Here is a 24,990-nt window from a genome sequence, read left to right on the forward strand (position 1 = left end):
CGAGAGAAATAAGGATAAACTTCGACGAAAGAATGAATGGTGACGTCTGGAATAGGGGTCATATTCATAAACATTTTACATTATAACAGGTTTAATTAGGAGCATTTGACTCACTTCGATGATAGCATCCTAATCATTAGGCATAAACTCATACACATTATACAAGTTATGTCCTTCAAGGGACAATGAAGATTGATGCACCTTAACCCCCTAAGCAGTAGGGTAACAGGCTAAAGCATAGCAGATTTGACCTTCAGGTGTTTACACTGAAGCGGATCCAAGATGATTTAACATCTCTGTGTTGTCAGAGAACAAATCGAAGAAACAGATTTGGCATCTCCATATTCGATGGAGAGCAGATCGAAGACATAGCAGATCTAACCTTCGGATGTTTTCACATCGAAGTAGATCCAAGATGATTTGGCATCCTTGCGTTGACAAGGAGCAGATCGAAGACATAGCAGATTTGGCTTTCACGTGTTTACGCTGAAGCAGATCTAAGATGATTTAACATCTCTGTATTGTCAGAGAACAAATCGAAGAAACAATTTTGGCATCTCCATATTCGACAGAGAGCAGATCGAAGACATAGCAGATCTAACCTTTGAATGTCTTCACATTGAAGTAGATCCAAGATGATTTGGAATCCTTGCATTGACAAGGAGCAGATCGAAGATATAGTAGATTTGGCTTTCACGTGTTTACGCTGAAGCAGATCTAAGATGATTTGGCATCTCTGTACTGTCAGAGAACAAATCGAAGAAACAGATTTGGCATCTCCATATTCGACGGAGAGCAGATCAAAGACATAGCAAATCTGACCTTCATTGAAGCAGATCCAAGATGATTTGGCATCTCTGTATTATACGGGGAGCAGATCAAAGACACAGCAGATCTGACCTTCATTGAAGCAGATCCAAGATGATTTGGCATCTCTGTATTAGACAGGGAGCAGATCGAAGACATAACAGATTGGACCTTCATTGAAGCAGATCCAAGAAGGTTTGACACCTCTGTATTAGACGGGGAGCAGATTGAAGACATAGCAGATCTGACCTTCATGTGTTTACATCGAAGCAGATCCAAGATGACAGATTTGGCATCTCTGTATTAGACGGGGAGCAAATCGGAGATAACAGATTTGGCATCTTTGTATTAGACGGGGACCAGATTGAAGAAGCAAATTTGACGTCTCTGTATTAGACGGGGAGTAGATCGAAGATAACAGATTTGGCGTCTCTGTATTAGACGGGGAGCAGATCAAAGATAGCAGATATCGCCTTCCTGAGTTGTAGTGAAGCAGATTGAAGCCGTCAAAAGGCCATTTAACGAAGATCAAGGATCAAGAACTCAAGACTCGGCGAGCCCGAGCAAAATTGGTCCTTTTATAGTCTTTGCTCTATTCCTGTTACACAGCAATAAGCAAAGAGGGGCAGCTGTAGACACTCAATTTTGCCCGGGCCCAGAAATAAGTCCAAAAACAAAAATAATAAACCCAAAAAAAACGAAGTCCAAGTTCAATCCAGAATTACAAATATAATTTGGCCCGATCGGAATGGCCCATTACTTGAAAAGATTTAAGGTCCATCTACAAGCTTGACTCATATGGAAATATAATCTGCAATGATATGCAATCTTAGACTGATACAATCTTAGATATGATTGCAAACTTAGATATGATATACAATCTTAGAAGATATGATTTTGTAATCTTAGAGATTTAATTTGTAGATACCTTTTAATCTTAACCGTTGATGTAATTGATTTGTACCGTTGGATTTGAGGAGGTTCAACTATAAATAGAGGTCTCTCCCTTCATTGTAAAGACTGGAGTTTTGGGAAACAATAAAAATTTTTGAGAGCTTTCACTCAAATTTCTCTCCCTCTTACGTTCTTATTTTCTACGGTTTGTTCTTATTTTATTCTTTGTTCATTTTCGTTTTTCAACCCTTTTTATTTTGATTTAATCCATGTTTCCCTAATTTTTTTTATATATTTTAATTTTTTAATAATTTTAGTATCATATCAAACTCTTTCATTTTTTAATAATTTTTTTAGTATTACTCTTAGTAAATTATTTTTTAAATTTTACTCAAATCATTATTTAAAAAAATATATATTTCATTTAATTGACATATTTTATCCAAAAGTTTTTCTAAAATGAGGCAATGTTTTTTGTATTCAGGAATTCGGGAAATAGTGCCCTAACATGCTGGGTTGCGATTTATCGTTTGTCTAAATATCTAGAGTATCATTCTAAATAGATTTTGTAAATCACGAGATGATTTCAGTTACGAGAGTTTAAAAATATTGTGTCCTATCATGCTGGATGTGATGTTTGTATTCTTTCGGAGGTAAGGAATCTCGATTTTTCAACTTAAATAATTCTGGTTTTAAAAAAAGGGATCCTATTTTTAAATCCTTTCAAATTTTTGACATTAAGACAGAAAACTATTCAATTTGGTACCAATTTTGGGCGTTGCGAGGGTGCTAAATCTTCCTCGTACGTAACCGACTCCTGAACCTGTTTTCTTAATTTTCGTAGACCAAAACGTTTTATAAGGTGATCCAATCACACCTAAAAAGGTTGGTGGCGACTCCCGTTTTCATTTTTCAAAAGTCAACCCCCATTTTTCAAACATCCCTTTAAAAAATGGTTTTGACATGTTCATTATCTCGACCCTTTCTTGAAATTTTCTGGCTTCACCCTAAATGATACTTTAATTGTTTTTTTCAATTAATTTACAATTCAGTTGAAATTGCAATTAATTTAAATTAAAATATCAATTAGTTTTATTGGTTTTATTATTTCATTAATATTCCTATTAATGTTCAAATCATTCATATATATATATATATATTTAGTCATGCATTATTTCATAGTAATATATCTACTTAACGTTTCTTTTTTCTCAAGTTTTAATTAAAATTAACTTCACATTTTTTTTATTTCTATTTAATGTTTCCCAGCCTTCTTTGTTTGTTTTTCAAGATTAAATTAAAATTAATATAATCATTATTGTGATTACAAATTTTAAATATTAAATTATTTGAAATTAATATATAATTTTCACTGTTTTTCGCTTTTCAATTTTTAATTAAAACTAATTTTTTATTTCTATTTAATGTTTCACATTTTTTTTCAATTTTCAATTTTCAATTAATATAATCTTCAAGTAATTTTATTTTTGTTTTTCAAGTTTTATTTCTCAATTTTCCTATATACAAACCTTGAAGAAATTAGTTGATACAAACTTCTATATAACAAAAATATAATTTATAATATGTTATAAAATAAAGGGAGATGAAGAGAATAAAGAATAAAGAAAATATGAAAGCAATAGAGAACGTACTTTCTTGATCAAAATGGGTGATTTACAATGCTTCATCAGAGTCTCTATTTATAGGCATAAGAAGTATAAAAGAAGTAGAGATCTAATTCTAATAACTATTAGAATTTAAAGTATATTAAAACTTTATCTTGATCATGATGGACATCCACTTAATAAGATATTCATAACACAATCGACTTATTAACCCTCTTTATAATTATACTTAAATTTCAAATATAAATTTATATATTTTATTTTACTTTTTATATATAAGCATAATATTCAAATCTAGAGGAAGATCAACTCACATGAAGACATGATAAATAGTACAAACAATAAATAAAACGTTACAAATCGATATCAAAATATCATATCTGTAAAATAAACACAAAAAAGTTTATAATTTCAAATGAAAAATATAAAAAATTAAAATTTTAAATATATATATATATCGCATGCTTATAATAACACAAGAAGTTTACTTATTGTATAATATACAAAGAGTAACAAAATAAATTGAAAACATTTGATATAATATAATTGAATTATAATAAAAGGACAATAAATTATGGAATGGTGATTTGAGAGACAACTAACAAGTCCTACTATATTGCTCTTTATAAATAATTTGTCACCAAAGATCCATCAAAGATGACTCAAGAATGTTTTCCAAAGATATGGTAAAATTTTTAAATATTCATACAAAACAAGTTGATTATTAAAGGGCGCAAATTTGATAGTCAAATTCGTCAGCATTGAAGAGACAAGATCTATTGCAAACAAGTTCAAACAAGACATGAAACCAACTTGAACATGGTGATTTCAAAATCCAATGGACACTAAACCCCTATTTTTGTATGATAGAGAAAACATGACACACAAATCATTGTTAGAATCAAAGAAATTTATCGATGTTTTTGTTAATTGTAAAATTGTGCATTGACTGAAAAAAATAAAGTTTATTTGCCATTATAAGAATTTTTTTTAAAATTAGCATGTTAAGTAACAATTATAAAAAGGAAAAATTGGAATGCATCAAGAATCTCAAGAAAATAATTTCTTATTGAGTTTTGAGTGAATGGAATGAAAGAAAGGTTGCTTAAGAGAATATAAGATTAGATATTGAGCTAGCTTGAATAGGTGAAGTTAGGGACACATCTAGACTATACGAAATTCAAGTCTACCAAGGTAAAATTGACAAGACTCTTTCTTCACATTGGAATATGACAACTTTTCAAAGCATTGTTAATCCATCTTGAAAGGTGGTATTAGTTAAAGTATCACTCATGAAGTATTATATTTAGATTAAAATGACTACGAAGATTTTAACTAATCAATTAAGTGGTGTCGAGGAGGTTTTCATCCTCAATTGCCATGGTGTTTAATAGATTATTAGAATTTTAGACATCATTTGATTGTTTTTGTTTGAAAATTTATTCTAACCAATCCATATCTCTGATGCCATCAAAAACTAAATCAAGTGGTTCTATTTATTTGAGAAAAAAAGCTAAGAAAGGGAAAACAATGTTTTCATGTTAGTGGTGTAGACAAGAAAATATGGGACACATTTAATGAACTAGCTTTGGGGATTTAAATGGCGAACATAACAATGAATCAAATTAGTATAGTATTGAGTGTGACCAAATATGCATTGATTAAGAAGAAAATGCATAGGATTTACTTGATGACAGTTGTCAAGAAACGATGGAGATAAAGGAGAGCTTAATACACCAATATTCAACCATGAAAATTTATAGGCTTCTTAATTAACATCTACCCAAATTCTTTAAAGGGCAATGCAACGAATAAGGTCTTGACTGAACACTTGGAGAATGGGAATAAATATAATGGCCCTAGAATAAATGGAGCAAATAGTTATGGGACGACTTAAAATAGAATTAAAAAGGATAACGATTATTAAAAAAAAAAAAGAAAGTTCTTATATATCATATATTATGGAGCAAATATATATTTTATAACTAAATAATTTTAACACATTATTATTTATAGTTAATATTTTTGTTAGTTAATAAATTATGGATGAACCTAATATATTATAGACATTAATTAAATTATTATATTTGTATGTATCATTTTTTTTTGTATAATTGTAATTAAAACCCAAACTAATTTTAAGAAAATGAAAGCTCAATCATTTGTCTATAACTTGGGGTTCACATGTATGATTATTGTGTTCAAATTTTTATTTAAAATTTAGTCAATTAATTATTTAAAGATAAAATGTCTTTTGATTTTTTTTATTGATAGCATTTTTTTTTACTTTTTGAAATAAAGATATAATTATTTTAATGTGGAGTGATTCAAAAATTTATAAATTATTTTATTTTATTATCTTAATACCTTTGTTGTTGTATTTAGATCATAAATTCTTCACGTGCAACCCACGTGAGCTAAAGCTAGTATATTAAAAAACAGTGGAAAGAGGAGAAAGACATGAAGAAAAGAAAAAAGAAGTTGTAATGTTCAAAATTCAGCATAAAGGAAAGTCCATGACCGCAGAGGTGAATCCAAAAGGGCTTCGGCCCTTAGATAACGTGAGTTTATTGCAATTTTAGGCTCTCATGCTGTTTTGTATACAATTTAATCCTTTTAGCATCAAACTTTTAAATTTTACCCCCAATCAAAATTTCCTAACTTCATCTTGACCGGACAATCATCTTACGAAATGCCAACAACCGTCCAATTCTTGCTAGACATTGGTTTCAAAAGAGTAAAGAGCTCTTCAAATCCAATGCTAATCTACACCCCAAAATTTATAATGATTTTTACAACTTTTAAGGGTCAGTTTAGTATTATTTTTTAAAAGTACTTTTGAATTAAAAAACACTTTTACAAAGTATTTTTTTATCTTAAAAATACTTTTGAAAAATTCAAAAATATATTATTTAGTAATATTTTTTGGTCAAAAATAAATTTAAAAAACATGTTAAACTGAAGCAAAGTTATAGATATCATCACTTCATGTAATGTAGGGCCAAGGAGGAGTGTATATAAGCTAAAGGCTTACTATTTACACGATGAAAGGAAAGATAATGATAAAAAAGATGGCATCACTTTCCTTATTGCAAAGTTATGTTTTTATCTTCTTTCTTTTTCTCTTTTCCTTTTTTATAATAAATGTATTTATCAATCCAAAGTAGTATTGGAAATGTTTTTACTTTATTTTTTTTCAATTTTTTTTGTACTTCTTTATATAAAAGAAAATAAAATGCAATACCGTGGGTTGTGATTCTTAAGTAGCATGGTAAACATAGTTTTAAAAATTAGGATAAATTATATCATTAGTCGCTAAATTATGAGCAAGTTTTTATTTTGATTTTTTTATTAAAAAAACGTTACAATTTAGTCATTAAACTATTCGAAAGTTTTCATTTAAGCCACTGAACTGTTCAAAAGTTTTTATTTAAGTCGTTGGACTGTTAAGTTTTTTTATAGAAAAATCACTAATGAGCTCCAAGCAACGATTCAACAATCGGTACAATGAATCAATCCCCATCAATGAGTAGAAAAACATACCTTAGATCCAAGTCGATCAAACAGCCAGTATTGGAGATTGGAGAAAAAAACTATTTGAATTTTGATTCGCTGATTCTTGGTGTCCAAAGTTGTTTCATAAAAAAATTTTGAATTGTAGAAGAGAAGGGAAAAGAGCTTTTGATTGATGCAAGTCGTGTGAATAGAGAAAGCTATATAGCATCGATTTTAACAACTTAGTGACTTAAATGAAAACTTTTAAATAGTTCAATGACCAAATTGTAGTTTTTTTAGTGAAGTGACCAAAATGAAAACTTATTCATAGTTTAGTGACTAATGGTGTAGTTTACCCTAAAAGTAAATAACCCTAAGCACAAAAATATATGCTTAAACTATTACTTGATATATGCTAATTGAGTCTTAATTCAATGAATTCAAACACGTTAAAAGGCATTTATCTAAAAGTTATTAGTCGATTCATTAATTTAAAACTTTTTTTTAACCTCACAAACTCATTTATATCATTTATTTATATATTCAAATATGGGTAGTTTTTTTTTTTAAGGTAAAAATTTCACTATCAATGTCCATTATACTTATGTAAAGCATTTGGTATTTTCATTTAATTTGAACATGGAACTAAAATAACTAAAACAATTAAAGAACAACCTAATTTGTCATTCCTTTGCATTTATTTTTGGAAAATGATTCGTAGTAAAATAGTAAGCAAATACACTTCTTTCCATAGGTCCCTAAGTCCTTGTATTGCTAATCAAGTTCAACCAGATGACATTTAATTACAGATCCAACTCTCCCCATTCGTCTATATTTTATATATATGCTTTGTATTTATGTATAGAGTCAAGGCATGTAACATAATTTTCTCTCGATTTTGAGGGAACTTTTTACAAATACTTGCCACAAAAAACCTATCTTTTCTTCCTACGACAAATCTAGGCAATGTTTTAGCAGTTTATATATACATATACATATATATATATAGGCCAAAATTTGTATCCCACCGTGTTTCAAACAAACACTTCTAGAGTTCTTTACTTTCCTGTAGATTTCTCATCAGGTAAGCACTAAAAAACTAAATAAGCTTCTTCTTTTCTTTTCTTTTCCCTTCCTATTTCCTCAAACTTTCTCCTTTTCTGCATGCTAAACCTTAGAAAGCTAATGTATTCCTTTCATATATAGTTATTGCATGTTAATTGTCATTTATCCTTTGTCTTGTTGTTTATGATAAATATAATGGTTTATGACTAATGGGTTTTGGTCAGTTTGTTGAATTGTAAACTAATATAGTTATTACAATTTTTGTTTTGTTGGAGTTACTAAGAGGGTTTTGTTCTTGGATTCAATTGGGTGTCTATTTTTGGGGGGAGGTGATGGGTCCTGTAAGAGGATTAAAGAAAAGAAGGAAGATAGAGAAGAAACATGAAGAAAATGCTTCTGCTTCTTCAGAGAAGGAACGATCTATTGATTGGTGGGATGAACTTTCCAAGAAGATGAATGGTATATATAACTCTTGACTTTTGTTCTCTTTTTCTTTATTCTTCTTTATTTCGAACTCCTCTTTTTGCTATGGTGTATTGATATTTGCTTTAGCTGGATCATTCATGGCATTAGCTGTTTATGGGTTGAGTTCAATTTTACAAAATTTGTCCGGCTTCACCATTTACATCATATTCCAGTTATATATATGTTGAAACATAGAAAAGGCATTTGAGAATCTATAAGCAGGATCCCTAATCTGAATTACAAGGTGTGGGCACATATTAAAATCCATCCTTAGCTCTGCTGGAATATGAAAATCATTTCCATCTAATAATGCTTGAATGTTTTCAAATAGGTAATGCTGTCCAAAAACTTATTCTTATCTTACATTTGAAGGGTATAAGGGGAAAACTAATAGGGATTACGCCGCTGCGAGGGGGGGCAGTCATTGTAAATGGAGTAACTTCTTTTTTTTGGATGTATGTCATTGTAGATAACTCAAGTATATACTTTAAAATTGGTAGTATCAGCCAAGGTAGGTGGGACAAAAGATCGATTCGTGTTCGTTTCCTTCATCCTTTAGATTTATTTATCTATTTCCAGTTCATAGACATAGAAATAGAGTTGGTTCTTGTTTTTTGCTTCAGTTGGAACTTATAGGATTATTAGCATTGATTTTATTTCTGTTCACTCTGATATAATTAATGGAACTATGCAGGAGTGGAATGTGTGTAATCAATTTAAGAATGCTTTCTTCTTATTTGCTCTTTCTCTATGCAGGTCTTCAATCGCCATCTAAAGGTCTCGATAAGTTCAAATCTGTTTTCAAAATCTCTAGAAAAACCTTCAACTACATATGTTCACTTGTGAAGGAAGATATGATGGCTAAGCAAGCAAATTTTACATTTTCAAATGGTAAACCTGTGCCTTTTGAAGATCAAGTAGCAGTAGCTTTGAGAAGGCTAAGCTCCGGTCGATCACTAGTGACAGTTGGTGATTCGTTTGGGCTCCACCACTCAACTGTCTCTCAGTTGACCTGGCGCTTTGTGGAGGCTATGGAAGAAAGGGGTCTTCACCACCTGCAATGGCCTACCACTGAAGCTGAAATGACAGGAATAAAGTCGAAATTCGAAAGGATTCTAGGTCTTCCTAATTGCTGTGGTGTGATCGACGCTACTCATGTTATGATGTGTTTGCCTTCATCAGATCCTGCTAGTAAAGTGTGGCTTGACCACGAGAAGAATCACAGCATGGTTTTGCAGGCAATCGTGGACTCTGAAATGAGGTTCAGGGACATAGTAACCGGGTGGCCAGGTAAAATCGAAGACTGGTTGGTGTTTCAGAGTTCAAATTTCTACAAACTGTGTGATAAAGGAGACAGGTTGAAGGGGGAAAAGCTAGAGCTCCCGGAAGGATCGGATATAAGAGAATACATAATAGGGGATTTAGGCTATCCTTTATTACCCTATCTTGTTATACCTTACGAGGGGAAGGAACTACCGGAATTAAGAGTAGAGTTCAATAAAAGGCATTCCGCAACTCGGCTGGTGGCACACAGAGCATTGTCAAGGCTCAAAGAAATGTGGAAGATCATCCAAGGCGTGATGTGGAGACCCGACAAACATAAGTTGCCAAGGATCATCCTGGTTTGCTGTTTGCTTCATAACATTGTTATTGACTTGGAAGATGATGTGCAAGATGAATTGCCATTGTCTCATGATCACGATTCCGGCTACCACCAACAGACTTGCGGATCTGTTGACATCAATGGTGTTCACCTGAGAGATAAACTCTCTCTCTACTTATCTGGGAAATTGCCACCTTAATTGTATTCCATACACACACACATGCATTTTATTCAAGTTGGCTTACTTTAATTTAAATTAAAGTTGTAAAAGTTAACGTAATCATTGCATTTGTTTCAGTCTCGTCATCACAAGGGCTTATTTCCCAATCAAATGGAATCAAAGTCATTGTCTAAAATGGCCCTCTTGTATGAAGAGAGAAAGACCAGATAGTCCAAAACAGGATGACATGTCAGAATTCAATACAAAATTCCAAATGTCTGCTAATTGCTGGAATTTCCCCTCGTTATATAATTATAATAAAACTAGGTAAAGTTGAAAGGAAAAGGACCTATAAAGTTAATGCTTCAAAGCATATGCTTGGAAGATACTCTCCCCACAAACCACAGCATTTTCTTTTAAAGCACATTGCCCTTTCTTCCACTCCTTTTTCTCTTTGAGAAACCATCCATGGCCTCATTCTAGATTTCAAATGCTATTATCACATGATGGTATCGAGTACGTATGGCAGCTGCAGCGACAACGGTGATGACGATGAGGATGGTGATGAACATGCAAATGAACCATGATGGTTAAACTTGTAGCAGGTGTTTAATCACTTGGGCAACTAAAGACCCTTTGGCAGTTCATCTAGAATGGGGGAACATTATGCCTCAAGCATAGTAGTAAACAAGCTTAACCAGTTAAGTTATTTCTCTCTACATTCAAAGGGAACATTCATCTGTTTTCTTTCTACTTGTATGCTTGAGCTTATTGTTTTTCCCATTTTGTAGCTCTTTTTTAAAATATGTTTTGGCCTCAAAAAACATCAAAATGAGGCCGTTTCTACTGAGAGTTTTTCTATATGTTTGGCAATATGTTGTACTTCTTTTGTTCTCCATTCATTAAAATGGATTGAACCCTTAATTATATATTTATGGGTTGAAAGCATGAAAGAATGTGCAGAGTCACTTGATCATTAATTCATTGCTAGCAAAATGAGATGAGATAGTTTATGAGCTTCGAGTCTCATGATTTGGCTCTCTATGTTGCTATGTATTGCTTACCCCAATTTTCAAATATTTGGAATATTAAAATCTTACTTTAAGGAAGTTAGTTCCTCAAAAAAAAGTTTTTAAAGTGTTGTCCTCAAATATACTGATATGATCTCTCAACAATGAAAGATAAAAGTTTTACCCTCTCTCTCCTTATAGAGTCGTGTATGGTTCATAAAAGTAAATGTCTTGACTGTACATGGACAAACAGTTCCCACCAAGAGGCAACATGAATTGCCACATAAAGTGGTGTCATATACACCAATAGATGACCTATATACAATAGATCAGAGGTTCTAATCCCACAAAAAGTAAAATGCTACTATCATCTCTTGATAGGCAAATCATTTATGTTTCATATCCAACATGAATATGTCTAGTTTTATTTTAGATTTTTTTTTTCATACGTTTGGACCATTAAAACCCAACTCCATTCATGTCCATATACGAACAGATATAGATACCAAGCAATAATTTTTTATAAAAATAAATATTTATAGCATAGATTTAAACTTTCCTCCTCCTCAGAATAATTTGAAGCTTTCTAAATTTAGAGAAATTATGCATATTTTCTTTCATAAAGATATTCAGCCATGTAACCGGTAGAGTTATGATAAGGTTAAAATAGGCTCCAATCCTTGTACTTTTTATAAATTTCAAAGTTAATCCATCTTACATTTCAGATTTGTCAAGACTTTTTAACGATGCTAACAATTAAACTTACATTTTTTAAATCTGAAAACTGACTAAATTCCTTAAAAGTAGTATTCAAAAACTAGAATTTTAAAATTTAGATTTAGATTTCAAAATTGTATATATTGATGTAACATTCATAATACTTTCTTAAACCCTTGGAGACTTGGTTAGTAATGATTTTGAAATCCTGAAAAATAATTTTGGATTTGACAAATCCATGTTTTTATACATTTTTAACAAATATTAGAACTAATATATGCATTTCATTCTCACCATTTCCATATTAAAGAAAATCCAAATGCAAATTTTCAAGGAGATGTTAACCTTAATCATAAGAAGGATTTTGATTCTCAATAATTCTCCAGGATACCATTACGCCTTGAAATATAATAATCATCAACCAAATCATGAGAAAAAGAAAAAGGATAATATGCAAAGTTATATAATTTTGAAAAAAACAGGATACAGAAATTTTAATGAGCCAACTTCAAACTATCAGATAACAAAAGGCAAATGAACCAAAACCTCGTAATCCCCTAAATGTGAATTGAAATCGTACCAACAGAGGTTCTAGATGAAGAGAAACTTCAAACAAAAATGAAAAATCTAAGAAATTTGCTTCAATAGAAGAAACCAAGTACTTTTCCACCAACATTCTTTCTTCTAGCTTCTTCATGGTCCATGATGCCAGCAGATGTGGTAAGCACGATATATCCAAACTGCAATAAGAAGACACATAGATCCCATAATATTCTATCTCATTTGAACTGATTGAACCTTCCATTAATTTATGTCACCCATAAAATCTTATCTAGTGGACTATGAGAATAAATGCAAGACATGTCACTCGACCAAATCAAAGTGTGCTTCCACCCATATATGATAGCATAAATCAAAAGTGTCCAAGCTAACCTGTCTGGAAGGAAGTAGCCTAGCGGTCCAACCCTCGATCTCTTTGACACCGACATCAAAACGAGGACTAATCACCCCACACTTGTTGAGTCTCCCATTGAGTTCAACCACAATCTTGCCAGCTCTGTGATCATCAACATACTCAAACTCTCCAATGTAACCTAAAAAATGGGAATCAAAAGGTTAAATGTATCAGCATTTTCGTATCAATTATAGATTTTTTTTTTTTAAAAAAAGAAATGTCGGAGAGCAAACCATGCTTTTGCATGACCAAAAGGAATTTGATGATGACTTTTGAGGAAGGCCTGATCATAACCTGTCGTTTGCCCCTCTTTTCTGCATTATACATGCTCTTGAGTGCATCGTTCAAAACGCTGACTCTCACCATTCTTCCAAATCCAAGTTGCTGCAAAATCAGATTTAAAAAACCAAGCAGCTCATTATTGTAACTTGTAAACATTAATTTCTCACAACCACACCTCTTCCTATTCTCTTACATCATTCAAACCAAAACTCAATTTTGTTTTGCTGATATTAAAATTATTCTAACCATAAGAACATGTAGAAACAACTGATTCTTTCTCAGAAGACAACAAAAAAAAATCTTATCAGTTTGGTTTTTGGGTAGAGAAAATCAAATAAAAACCATAAAGAGATGTTGGATCTAAAGTTGGAAAGGAAAACAAAAGTTTACCTGGAACCAAAAATGGCGGCCGCGTCTCCGTGTAGTTTGAGAAGAGTGAAAAGAGTTGAAGAGAATGTATGTTTCTAGGGCTGGAAGTTGGCAGTTGAGTTTAAAGTGGAGCATGTAATCTAAACTCTATTTAGGCCCATTCAGATGTTTCAAAAACCCAAGTCCGATTATACTCCACCCCACCTACTATTTCATCTATGGATATAATCCAGCATTTCAAAAAAAAACAAAAAACAAAACAAAACTAATATATATTTTTAAAATAATATATAATAATATAATAATACTTTTATATAATAATAAAAAATCTCTCTCATTTTCGATATTTATTAGTAAACTCATCTCTCTCAGAAAAATCAAATTATCCTATGCGGTGAAGGAAAATTTATATTAATAATAAAATATCAATGTATTCGTAATTTAAATTTTAATAACTAATTTTCATGTAAGAAAATCTAAAACAAATTAGGATTTTACTATGCATTTAGGGTTCAATAAGAATGTGTCCCTTCATATTTTAAAAAAAATTAAAACACTAAATTATTTTTTCTTAATAATATCTTAACCCTAATTAAATAAATTTAACAAGTAATAATAGTAATGCAGTGGTTATGGGTTTGTTTTGTTTTCAACTAGATTTATGATTTACAATATGTTAGGGTAAAAATTTAGAATTTTAAAATTTATGATTTTATGAAAAGGGTGATGTTAGGATTTAGGGTTTAAAAGAATCAAAGATTTTAAGATCTAAGGTTTAGAGTTTTAAAATTTTATTTAAAAAATAGATTGATTTATTAGTTTTAGAGTTAAAAATAGTCATAAGAGTTAATTTAATGTTTCTTGATGTATTATATTATTCACGTACTCTAAAAAAATATGATGTTGCATGATATTATTGTATGCTTAAAAAATGATTTTTTTAGGATAATATTTATTCCATTTTCTTTCTTCTTATTCTTTTCTTTTATATCTAAAATTAATTTCAGGTTTAACCTTTCTCTCACCACCACCATAATAGGCAACTTCTCCATTCAATTTCCTTTTAAAACAATCTTTTTTTTTTCTTCCTTAATTTTCTCAACAATAAGTTAAGAACAAAAGGGGGGAAATATGGTATGGTATCAATGTGAGGATTGCGGTGACAACTTGAAGAAACCCAAGCCACCAAACTACTTTAAGAATTTGCTCTGCTTCAAAGGTTTTATTTACCGTTCTATTCCCTTTTTTTTCTATGATATATTAATTTTGACTAACCCATCTTCTAATTTTGAGCAAAAAACTATTTAGGGTCAAACATAATGTTTTGGGACTGTGTTTGAATGAAAAGAGATTCCTTTCATGGTGGTGAAACCAAAGTTAAAACTAAAAGTAATTTAAGATCTAAAAGAATAGAAGGAATAAGAAGAGAATAACTCATGTTTAGGAAAATTATTGTAACATCCCAATTTTGGGCCTAGTCAGAATAGTGGTTTCGAGACCACAAATTCGAAGTGCAAATATTTTTTTTATAATTATTTTGAAGTTTATGGCATGATTTCATGATTGTGTGAAAGTTTCATGAAGAAATTTTATGATTAAGTGCCCAATTTGAATTTTAGGACTAAATTGCAAAAGTTGCAAAATTAGAGATTCTAGAAGCTTTAAGTATGAAATGGATTTAGATTATTAATTAGAGGTCCTTAAATAGCAATTTTCCTAGTTTCTATTTTTATGGATAAAAATGGGCATGCATGGGTAAAATTTTAAAGAAAGACATTAAGAGCATTTTTGTCATTTGGTAAATAAAAGGATTAAAAGGGAAAATAAAGTGAAAATCTTGTCTATCTTCTTCAAGGGTGTGCTGAGATTTCTAAGGACCATAGCTAGGGTTTTTCTTCAACTTTTTAAGCTTGAAAGTAAGTACATCCTAGCCCCATTTTTTATATTCTTTATGTTTTTGAGATCATTGAAGCATGACCTAGCTATTTCTACCATTATTTTGAACCAGGGTTCATGTTCAGAAATTTACCCATGTGTGTCATGCATGTATTTTGGTGTTGAATGGAGGAATATGAAAGTTTGATGCATGATAAACATATTTTACTAAGTAATTTTTCATGAAAACCCCTAAAAGAACCTTGTTGTAAAAGTTGTAAAAATGAGTAGTAAAAATCTGAATTGAAGGAAAATGTGGGCTGTTTTGAGTATGTGTTAGGTTTAGTTAGGCTTAGGTAACAAAGAAAAAGAGTACATTTCATTTTATGCGCCTAGGGACTAATTTGTAAATATATAAAAGTTTAGGGGTAAAATGATAACTTTGCCAAAATATGATTTATAGGATGTTTTGAATAATGTGATAATTAAATAAGTGAAATTTGCTATCATAGATCAAGAAAAACGAAGTCTGGACCTAGACTGGGGAAAGAGCAAGATCTTGGACTAATTCGAATTAATTGTCCATATTTTGTACCGAGGTAAGTTTGTGTGTAAATAATTCAACATTATGTTATTATGTATTTAAATGCTTTAATATTGCATGAATTCTATGATTGTCTTTGTGGATTGATTAATGATGATTCGATGACGATTCGACGAATAATTGGTACCATGATATATCGGTTAAACCTTAAGAATGGTTGGGATACAAATGTCATAACATTAAGGATATGTGTGATCCCATGTAAGGCCATGTCTGGGACATGGCATTGGCATCAATATGAGATATCGTGTAAGACCATAGCTATGCTATCGGCTTCGATATGCATGATCCCATGTAAGGCCATGTCTGGGACATGGCATTGACATCGATATGTGATCCCATGTAAGACCATATCTAGGATATGGCATTGGCAGCCTATTATGTGAATATGATTTCCCGAGTATCCTTTAGTATTCTAAGTGGTTCAACGGGTAATCCCAATATTTAGTCAACAAGAGGACAATGTATGATCATGTTGAAAGGGTACAGATATGTACACCAATCTCACAAACATTGAGATTATAAAATGATGATATCCCGATAAGAAGTGGATGAATGGATTATGATAATGGGTTTTATTGTACACTACGTAAATGACATGTTCTAAAATGTACTATGATACTTAATGACATTGTGATAAGTTACATTATGTTTATGTGTATAATAATGCTTAGTTAATGTTGTTAATTATTTACATGCAACTTACTAAGCTTTATGCTTACTCCCATTTCTTTTCCATTTTTCTTATAGTATTGCCAAGCTAGCTCGGGGATTGAAAGTCGTCAGAGCTCGATTCACACTATCAAATTAATCTTTTGGGTATAGTGAATTTAAGTATTTTGAGTATGGCATGTACAGGGACTTGGTCTTTTTGTTATATGTCATATCGATTTAGCCAAATGTGTTGACTTATGTTGATATTTGATTTATTTTGTATAAAGTCATGAGATGTGGCTCATTATGAATATTGGGTTGTACGCAAATTCAATTATGCATGTATGTGCCAATGCCATTATGATATGGCCCATGGTTATTGATGGTTAAATGATGATGGTAGTTTGGTGTGTGAATAAGTTATTATGATAATGCATGCATGCAATCTAGGGAATATTGTTTATTTATATATGTATGTGTCGGTAAGATTGGTTTTCCATGATATGGAGTCTTAATCAAGTACAATGTGATGAGAAGTTGTCATGCATGAACTATGTTCATGAAGTTTTAAGTACATGAAATTTATGTCATGTGGAAGTGTTATTGGAGTCATGTTTGTGTATGTGCAATTAAGGGTGGCAATGGGCTTGGAAAATAGCCTCAATAATTGTTCACAGGGGTAGACACACAGGCATGTGTCTAGGCCGTGTGTGACACACGGTCTGCCCCATGTGCATGTGGTTTGGCTGTGTGTCCCCTGCACCCTAATTAATGCAAAACAGAATGCCCAGTAGTAAATGCACGGGCAGAGACACAACCGTCTGTTTCAGCCGTGGGCATGGGCATGTGCCTTGGCCTTGTGAAGTCTGCACTTAATTTTGAGAATTTAATTCACCACATGGCCTAAGCACACGGGCGTGTGTTGTGGCCGTGTGACCTCATTTTGCTAATGACGTCATAAACAGAGAGTTACATAGGCTGAGGACACGGGCGTGTCCCAAGCCACACAGGCATGTGTGATCACACAGCCTACCCACACGGGCGTGTGTGATCACACAGCCTATCCATACGGGCGTGTGACTCTCCAAAACATGAAAATTTTCTAAGTGTTGTAAAAGTTTCGAAGGTTCTCGGTTTAGTTCCGAATCACTTCTGATGTATGTTTTGGGCCACGTAGGCCCATAATAGGGACGATATGAATATAATGAAAAGTTTTAAATTTGGACAAAAATTCATGTCTTGGTTTTGTATGAATGCTTGTGTTTAAGTCTGGTAATGCCTTGTACCTTATTCCGGTGTCGAATACAAGTAAGGGGTGTTACAATTGTACTTTTTTTTATTTAATATATCATTTAGTACTCGAGTTTGATATTTTCAATGGGGTACTTGTGTTTCTTTGGTCCAATTTGGTATACCTAAAGGTAACTGTGTTAACTTTTGAGTGCTCAATTTCAAATTTTAAGGGAAGTTAATTGTAACACGCTTAACCCGTCTTTGTTGCCGAAATAGGGTCATGAGATATTACAACGATTTACAAATCCGATAGCAACTAAAAATAATTGAAAAATCAATTTTTTATACATAAATCAATATTCAATCATTAATCGTATCATTCGTATAAAACGAGCCTTAAATCGAGCTTACGGGACCTTAAAAATCAGTTGAAAACAAATAGGGACTAATTTGAAATAAAATAAAAAATATGAAAAAAATGAAAATAGAGGTCACACGGCCGTGTAAGCAAACTGTGTAACTCATTGTGCCCATGTGCACCAAATTCACTAAAATTTTTCAAACCACAAGAACGTGCCACTGGTCGATGTGTGACACACGACCATGTGTCAGGTGTGTGTACCTGGAAATAGGTCTTTCAAATCATGCTAATTATCTAAAAGCACATACACCATAAGCTACCATTGAACCAAATTTTAACCTCTTAAAAAATAACTCAAATCAACTCCAAAACATCAATTAAAACCATCATCCTAAGTGTCATACTTATATGCCACAAATAGGCTCCTTAATCAACAATTCAAGACTAGCTAATTTACCAAATTAATTTAGGCCAATATACCTTCATTGTTACCTCAAATTTTCACACCATACATGCACATATCTAATCCTTCAACACAACACATTTAAGTACCAACTTACCAAACATTTTCTAATATAATCTAAGCATATCCTTCACCAACCAAAACCAAGCATTAACCAAAAAAAAATGCCTAACATGCTATTTTCTTAACGAAGGAAATATTAAACACATAACCAAAGCAACTCATCAAATTATCAACCACATGACCATTTTCATCACAATTATACATATTTACACAAATCTCAAAAGACTGAGTAAATACAAAATGACCATTTTAAACCTTAAATATCCTAAGTACATGCCAAGTGTAATGGCCTAAATTCAAGGTTATCGGAACAGTGGTTTCGTAACCACAAATCCGATTTAAAGAGAAATTTATTTCAATATTTTTGCATGGAAATTGATATGATAGGAAAATCGTATGAAAATATTGATAGAAAAATTTTACCGATTTAGTGGTTAGTTAGAAAAAGAAATTATTGAAGAAATTGGGTAAAAACAAGATATCGGGACCTCTATCTTGTAAAACCGAGTCAAAAATAATTTTATAAATATTTATGAAATGTTATTAGTGTGGTATTAAAATTTCGTTAGGAAATTTTAATGTTTGGGTAGTCAATTAAATGAAAAGGACTAAATTGTAATAGGTGTAAAAGTTGCTAGAATGATTAAATAGCTTAAGAGTCTAATGAAAAAGGATTTAAAAGGCAATTAGACCCAAAAGTTATTTGGGCTGGAGGCAAGGGTATGAAATCAGCAGAAAAATTGATAAATTAAGGGTAAAATTGGAATATTGCAAAATTAACTAAATAAAGCTAGGACTAAATAGGAAATATCTAGATTTCTCTTCATTTCTCTTCAATTCCAGCAGCTAAAAACCCCATAGGAGGGTTCTCTAAGCTGTTATTTCATAATTTTTGCACCAAGTGAGTTAATCCTTGCCTTTTTCTTGTAATTTTTGCGTTTCTAAGACTTTTACAACTAGGTCCTACAATTAAATTCATTAGTTTTTGATTTCATGGATGAAATTGAAAGTCACCATGGTTGAGTGCTGTAATTTTATGATGAAATATAATGAAATTAAAGCTTTAATTTGTTTATGAGATGATTTTATTAGGTAATTTCAATAGAAATTGATTTTTAGGACCTAATTGTGAAAATGCTTGGAATTAAAGTCTATTGCTGAAATTCTTATTCCTAAAGGTTGTAAACTAGTTTAAGGTGATATAATAAAATATTAATTGAGAAAAATCAGTTCAATTGAGAGGCTAATTGAGTAGGGACGAAATTATCATTTATTAAAAGCTTAGGGGAAAAATGGTAATAAACAGCTTGCACAAAAACAGTTTAGACAGCAGCAGTAGACTAACTTTGAAAAATCACCATAAATTGTAGAAATCGAATTAGAAGATGAAAAAAATATGTAATTAAATCTTATTGAGTCTAGTTTATCATAGAAAAATAGTGTAAGCAATGGATTTGTAAATTTTGAGATATAATGAATTTTGTAAGACAATGTCAGAATGAATTCGGGTTCCCCTATTCTGACTTTGAAAAATCATAAAAAATTGAAGAAAAACAATTAGGGGCTTAAATTTATATTTATAGAATACTTAATGAGTATATTTTTAAGAGAAACAAACAAGAACATCATTTGAATTCTGTATGAAGAGATAATCAATTTTTAGTGAAGAAGGGTCAGAACTATCGACAGCAGAACAGGGGTGACTTTAAAGAATAAACTGTACTGATTGGCTAAACCAAAAATTATTAAAATTTTATAGTAAGAAGATATGTGAGTCTAGTTTCAGGGAAAATTATTGGATCCTAATTTTGAGTTCTGTATCTCAAGATAAAAATAATTTAGTGACTATGACTCAAGTAGACAGCTTTGAATGAACTATAAATAATAGTTGAATTATAGAGAATGTTGCATATGAACATGAAATGTATTAAATTGATAATTAAATTTATTTATTTAGATCCAGAAGATTCAAATACGAAGCTAGATCGAGGAAAGGAAAAAATTCGGGATTAGTAGATTTTTTTTGTTTACAAATAAGTATCAAGGTAAGTTCGTGTAACTTGAATTATATTCTTAAATGCTTGACATGCATGTTTTTGATATGAATATGATTTGAATGTTCATTATATGGAAATTTATGAAACATTGATATATTTGATAAAATGGAAAGAAATCCCGTTTGAATGAAAGGAAAATTCGATAGATCTCTGAAAAGGAATTGACGGTAAAAATGATCTACCCCGGACGGGTGATCCTATCCTGATATAGCCCTCCCGAAGAATATGTGTAAAATGGATTTAGCCCGGACGGGTAATCCGAATTAGGGTCTGAATTTAGCCTAGACTGGTAATTCAGATCCAAGCTCATTAGAGTAATTGTCGTTGCAGGGGATTTAGCCTGGACTGGTAATCCCGACAATACTCTATGAGTTTATATTGCAGGGGATTTACCCTGGACTGGTAATCCCGCTGCAAGGTTGAGGTTCGCGGGAGTGTGCTCTCTGAAATTGATATGTGCGCACATGAATATGAATTGACGGACTCGGAGTTGTACACTAAAAGTGTACCTCTGAAAAATCCATCAATCATGGTATTGATGAGCTCATGAATCATAGTATATATTATTGGTACATGAAAATTATTGTACTAACTTGAATGTTGAGTTTGTGCATATTAGGGTAATAATGAATTGAATGGATATAGGAATGTTTATTGTATTGTATTGAAAATATTAGGTAAGTATAATTCTTGTTACATGAGCTTACTAAGCACAAAGTGCTTACCCCGTTTCCTTTTTCCCTGTTTTGTAGTGTCAAGAGCTCGGAGGTCGGATTTGGTCGGAGACACATCACACTATCAACCTCAGGACTTCGGTATATAAAGAAACTTTATTTTGGAAATCAATGGCATGTATAAGCTAATAAAGTAAATGATTTTGTGAAATGAATGTAGAGTTAGCCATTGCTATGGTTAACAAACCTGGTTTTGGGTATGTGATGACGTTATTTTATAAATATGCATGAATTTATCTTGAAAATATGTTGAATTGGATTGGTTGATTTGGATTGGTCTCGATATAATATTGCAGGGAAGGTTAGATATCTGTAAAGGGATTATATTGAATTTTCCTAAAAAATAATAATAATAATAATAAATCCGTAAACTCTGGTAATACCTCGTACCCTATTCCGGCAATGAATACGGGTAGGGGGTATTACACTAAGACCAAAAAGAAACATTCACACAATTGAGTTCAGGATTGCTGATGTTGAATTGAAAATCGTATCGATAAGTACTTGACTTGCGCACAAGAAAAATAAATCGTACGCTAAGTAAAACTCAAGGGTGGTTCAATTATCCAAATAACTAACATAATTCAAAACATTCATTTACAAGATTAAAATGCAATAAGAGAAATGCAAAGAAACATATAGCTCTTCATTCTCCTTTTATAACTTCATTAATCCATTCAAACATGAGCATTTCATAATCCATCACACATTCATTTCATACATTCATTATATAAACATCCGAAGTTCACAACCATTTCTATTTCCATCATTTCACATACCATAATTCTGATTTCTATTTTTATTTTCAATTCCACCTTTTCTTTTTATTTTCCCCTATTAACACGACTCGGACTTGAATACGCGGATCCAACCAACATACCAATATTTGGCACCCAGTGCCTGATGGATAAATCCATAAAAATGAATTGTACCTTGCACTAGCTAGTAAAACCGAAAAATAGATGTGCCCAGCACTGGTTGGTATAACCGACAAATAGGGTGCTGAGCACTCCCCAACACGTAGTCGTAAAACTCTGAACTCTTCATGTCCTACGGCATACCAATTATACCTGACCCTACCCAAACAGTTAATAAGGTAACATATTTCTCGATTCAATTCATAAACTAATTATTCAATTTCATCACACAATTTCATCAATCCAATAATTAAATCACGCATATATATATGCACATAGCTACATATTTTATTTCCACATCAAAAACAATTTCGTATTTCAAATAATATTCAATTCGATACCTAGCACAAATATTCGATTCAACCACTGCAATATATCATACTAAATAAACTTGTAGCTTATCACGCAATGCAATGTACAAATACAACAATTGAAATAGTTTGGATTATAAAAACACAAATTGTATACTCCGAGCTACTCATCGAAAATCTTGTCTTTCCCTTTCTTTCTCACGGATTCTGAGTCAATGTTAGCAATTTGAGCTTGAAATCTAAAAACCTTGGTCATTCTTTTCTTCTTCTCCATGTTCTTTCTTGTTTTGAAAGAAGAAGAAAAATTGAAAAGAGAATAATCACATTCTCTTTCAATCCACTAACCCTTTTGTTTTTATTTTATTTTAATAATAACTTAAGTTTTAACATATATATAACATGTACTATAAATCTTAGTCTGCCACCATTATGACTACACATAATGGTTTATTCAGTTAATAAGTCTTGTAAATTCAACATTTTGACCCTTTTTTGATTTAGCCCCTATAATTTAATTAAAAACTATTTCATTGAAATTATTTATCCGAAATTTAATTCACTTCCAACGTAGTTTCCTAAATATTAAATAAAAATATTTACGAGTTCGATTTACGAAAATGGATCCCTGAAAATGCACTTTCTGACACCCGAGACATTACATTAATTACCAATATCATTAGGTTTGAATTTTTCATAGTCTTGTTAGTAGAATGAATTTAGTGTTAATTATGAAATTTTTTTAATCTCGTGTTTAATTTATCAAACACAATCCAATGAAGGTGATTTAATTTGGGTTTTAATGTTTATTTGATGAATGTTAATAGCTAATATTGTAACACCCTCGTCTGACCCGATCGTCGAATTTGGGCTACAAGATGCTACAATCTTTACTAGAGTAACTTCAGACAATTCGACACCATCTGACCAATCACATATGCAAACAAGTATCATTCACATTCTAAATATATATTACAATCATTTTTAAGTTTCACACAAGTTTATGAAAGCTCTTTTGTTAGACTGTAGATGAATTAGAACCAAATTGTAAAATTTTAAAAATTTAAGACCGGCGTCGCGACTTCATTATTTCTACATCGTGACGTCACCAACTCATTAAGTCACGTTGTGTCTTCATGCATTTCAACATTTCGACATCACTTACTGTCGGCCAACATTGCGACGAGGGATGTTGATCGTCGAGACATGACCCTGTTTTGGCCAAAAATACCATTTGGTTTCAATCCAAGATATGCAAAGCTGCCGTGATTGATTCTTAACATCTTATACCATTAAAACAAAGAAAAAATCATACCATTTCATGTCAAAAAGTCACCCAACCAATTCCAACTAAATCCAACTCAAACATGATCTCAATCTATTTAAAACCAATTCATAACATTACATGCATTCAAATACCAATTTTTACCTATGTCGTACCCCATTGAAACATGTCATTCCACTTCAAAAACATATAGTTATGCACATTATACTCATCAATGACTTATAGGTCTTCAACATGAACTTCAGAAACTAAGTATAAGTCACACATTTCAAAAATATTTCTAGGTATTAATTACAAATATACATCCAACTCAATCATTCATTATCCAAGCTACCCTTTTCTACCCAAATCTACATCATTCCACATACCAAACATATGTTTTTATTATATATCATCACTTATTCTAGCACAATATATATATCCAACACCATATATATGTATAAAATCACAAAGGCAACACATTATATAAAATGGTTATGTCATAATGGTCAAGTAGTAAACACTTTTATATACTAAGGCACACACCAAGACACTTATCTACATGCCACAACTCTAGATTCAAAATGATCGCATAACTATCAATTCAGTGATAGTGTAAGCTTCAAGACGATCCAACTTGACGAGTTCCATAAGATGATGATCTACAGGGGAAATGAAACAAAAAAGGTATGCATGTAGGATGCTTAGTAAATTAATAAGTATAATACAATACTTACCTAACTTTTTTACCTAATCATTATAAGCTACCTTAGCTTAGCATAACTTTAGCTAAACATGGAAATTAAAACACCAACAAGGTGAACATAAACTTACAATCAATATGATTTAATCCTACAATCACTTAAGATGCCAATTCATGTCACTTTTATGTAACTTGTCTCATAAACTCATTCAATCAAGAAATAATACAATTACATACATGTCAAAGGCATCACTTCAATCAATTTTTCATTATCAATTCATTCAATGACTTTCACGAGTTCATTTTA

At 31.5% G+C, this 24,990-nt stretch overlaps 2 protein-coding genes across 2 annotated transcripts; one reads left to right on the plus strand and one right to left on the minus strand.

Annotated features, from left to right (window-relative positions):
• The first annotated feature begins 7,684 nt into the window (after positions 1–7,684).
• Positions 7,685–11,043, plus strand: LOC107937010 (protein ALP1-like). Its single transcript, XM_016869822.2, has 3 exons — positions 7,685–7,905; positions 8,162–8,345; positions 9,108–11,043. The coding sequence occupies exons 2-3, from the start codon at positions 8,219–8,221 to the stop codon at positions 10,151–10,153; spliced, it is 1,173 nt and encodes a 390-aa protein (XP_016725311.1). The 5' UTR covers positions 7,685–7,905; positions 8,162–8,218; the 3' UTR covers positions 10,154–11,043.
• Positions 11,044–12,288: 1,245 nt separating this feature from the next.
• Positions 12,289–13,700, minus strand: LOC107937009 (40S ribosomal protein S15a-1). Its single transcript, XM_016869821.2, has 4 exons — positions 13,469–13,700; positions 13,030–13,180; positions 12,775–12,935; positions 12,289–12,581 (listed from the first exon to the last, which is right to left on the minus strand). The coding sequence occupies exons 1-4, from the start codon at positions 13,580–13,582 to the stop codon at positions 12,483–12,485; spliced, it is 525 nt and encodes a 174-aa protein (XP_016725310.1). The 5' UTR covers positions 13,583–13,700; the 3' UTR covers positions 12,289–12,482.
• Positions 13,701–24,990: the final 11,290 nt, after the last annotated feature.

Source organism: Gossypium hirsutum, chromosome A07 (assembly GCF_007990345.1).
Source record: "Gossypium hirsutum isolate 1008001.06 chromosome A07, Gossypium_hirsutum_v2.1, whole genome shotgun sequence".
Classification (NCBI taxonomy): Eukaryota; Viridiplantae; Streptophyta; class Magnoliopsida; order Malvales; family Malvaceae; genus Gossypium; species Gossypium hirsutum.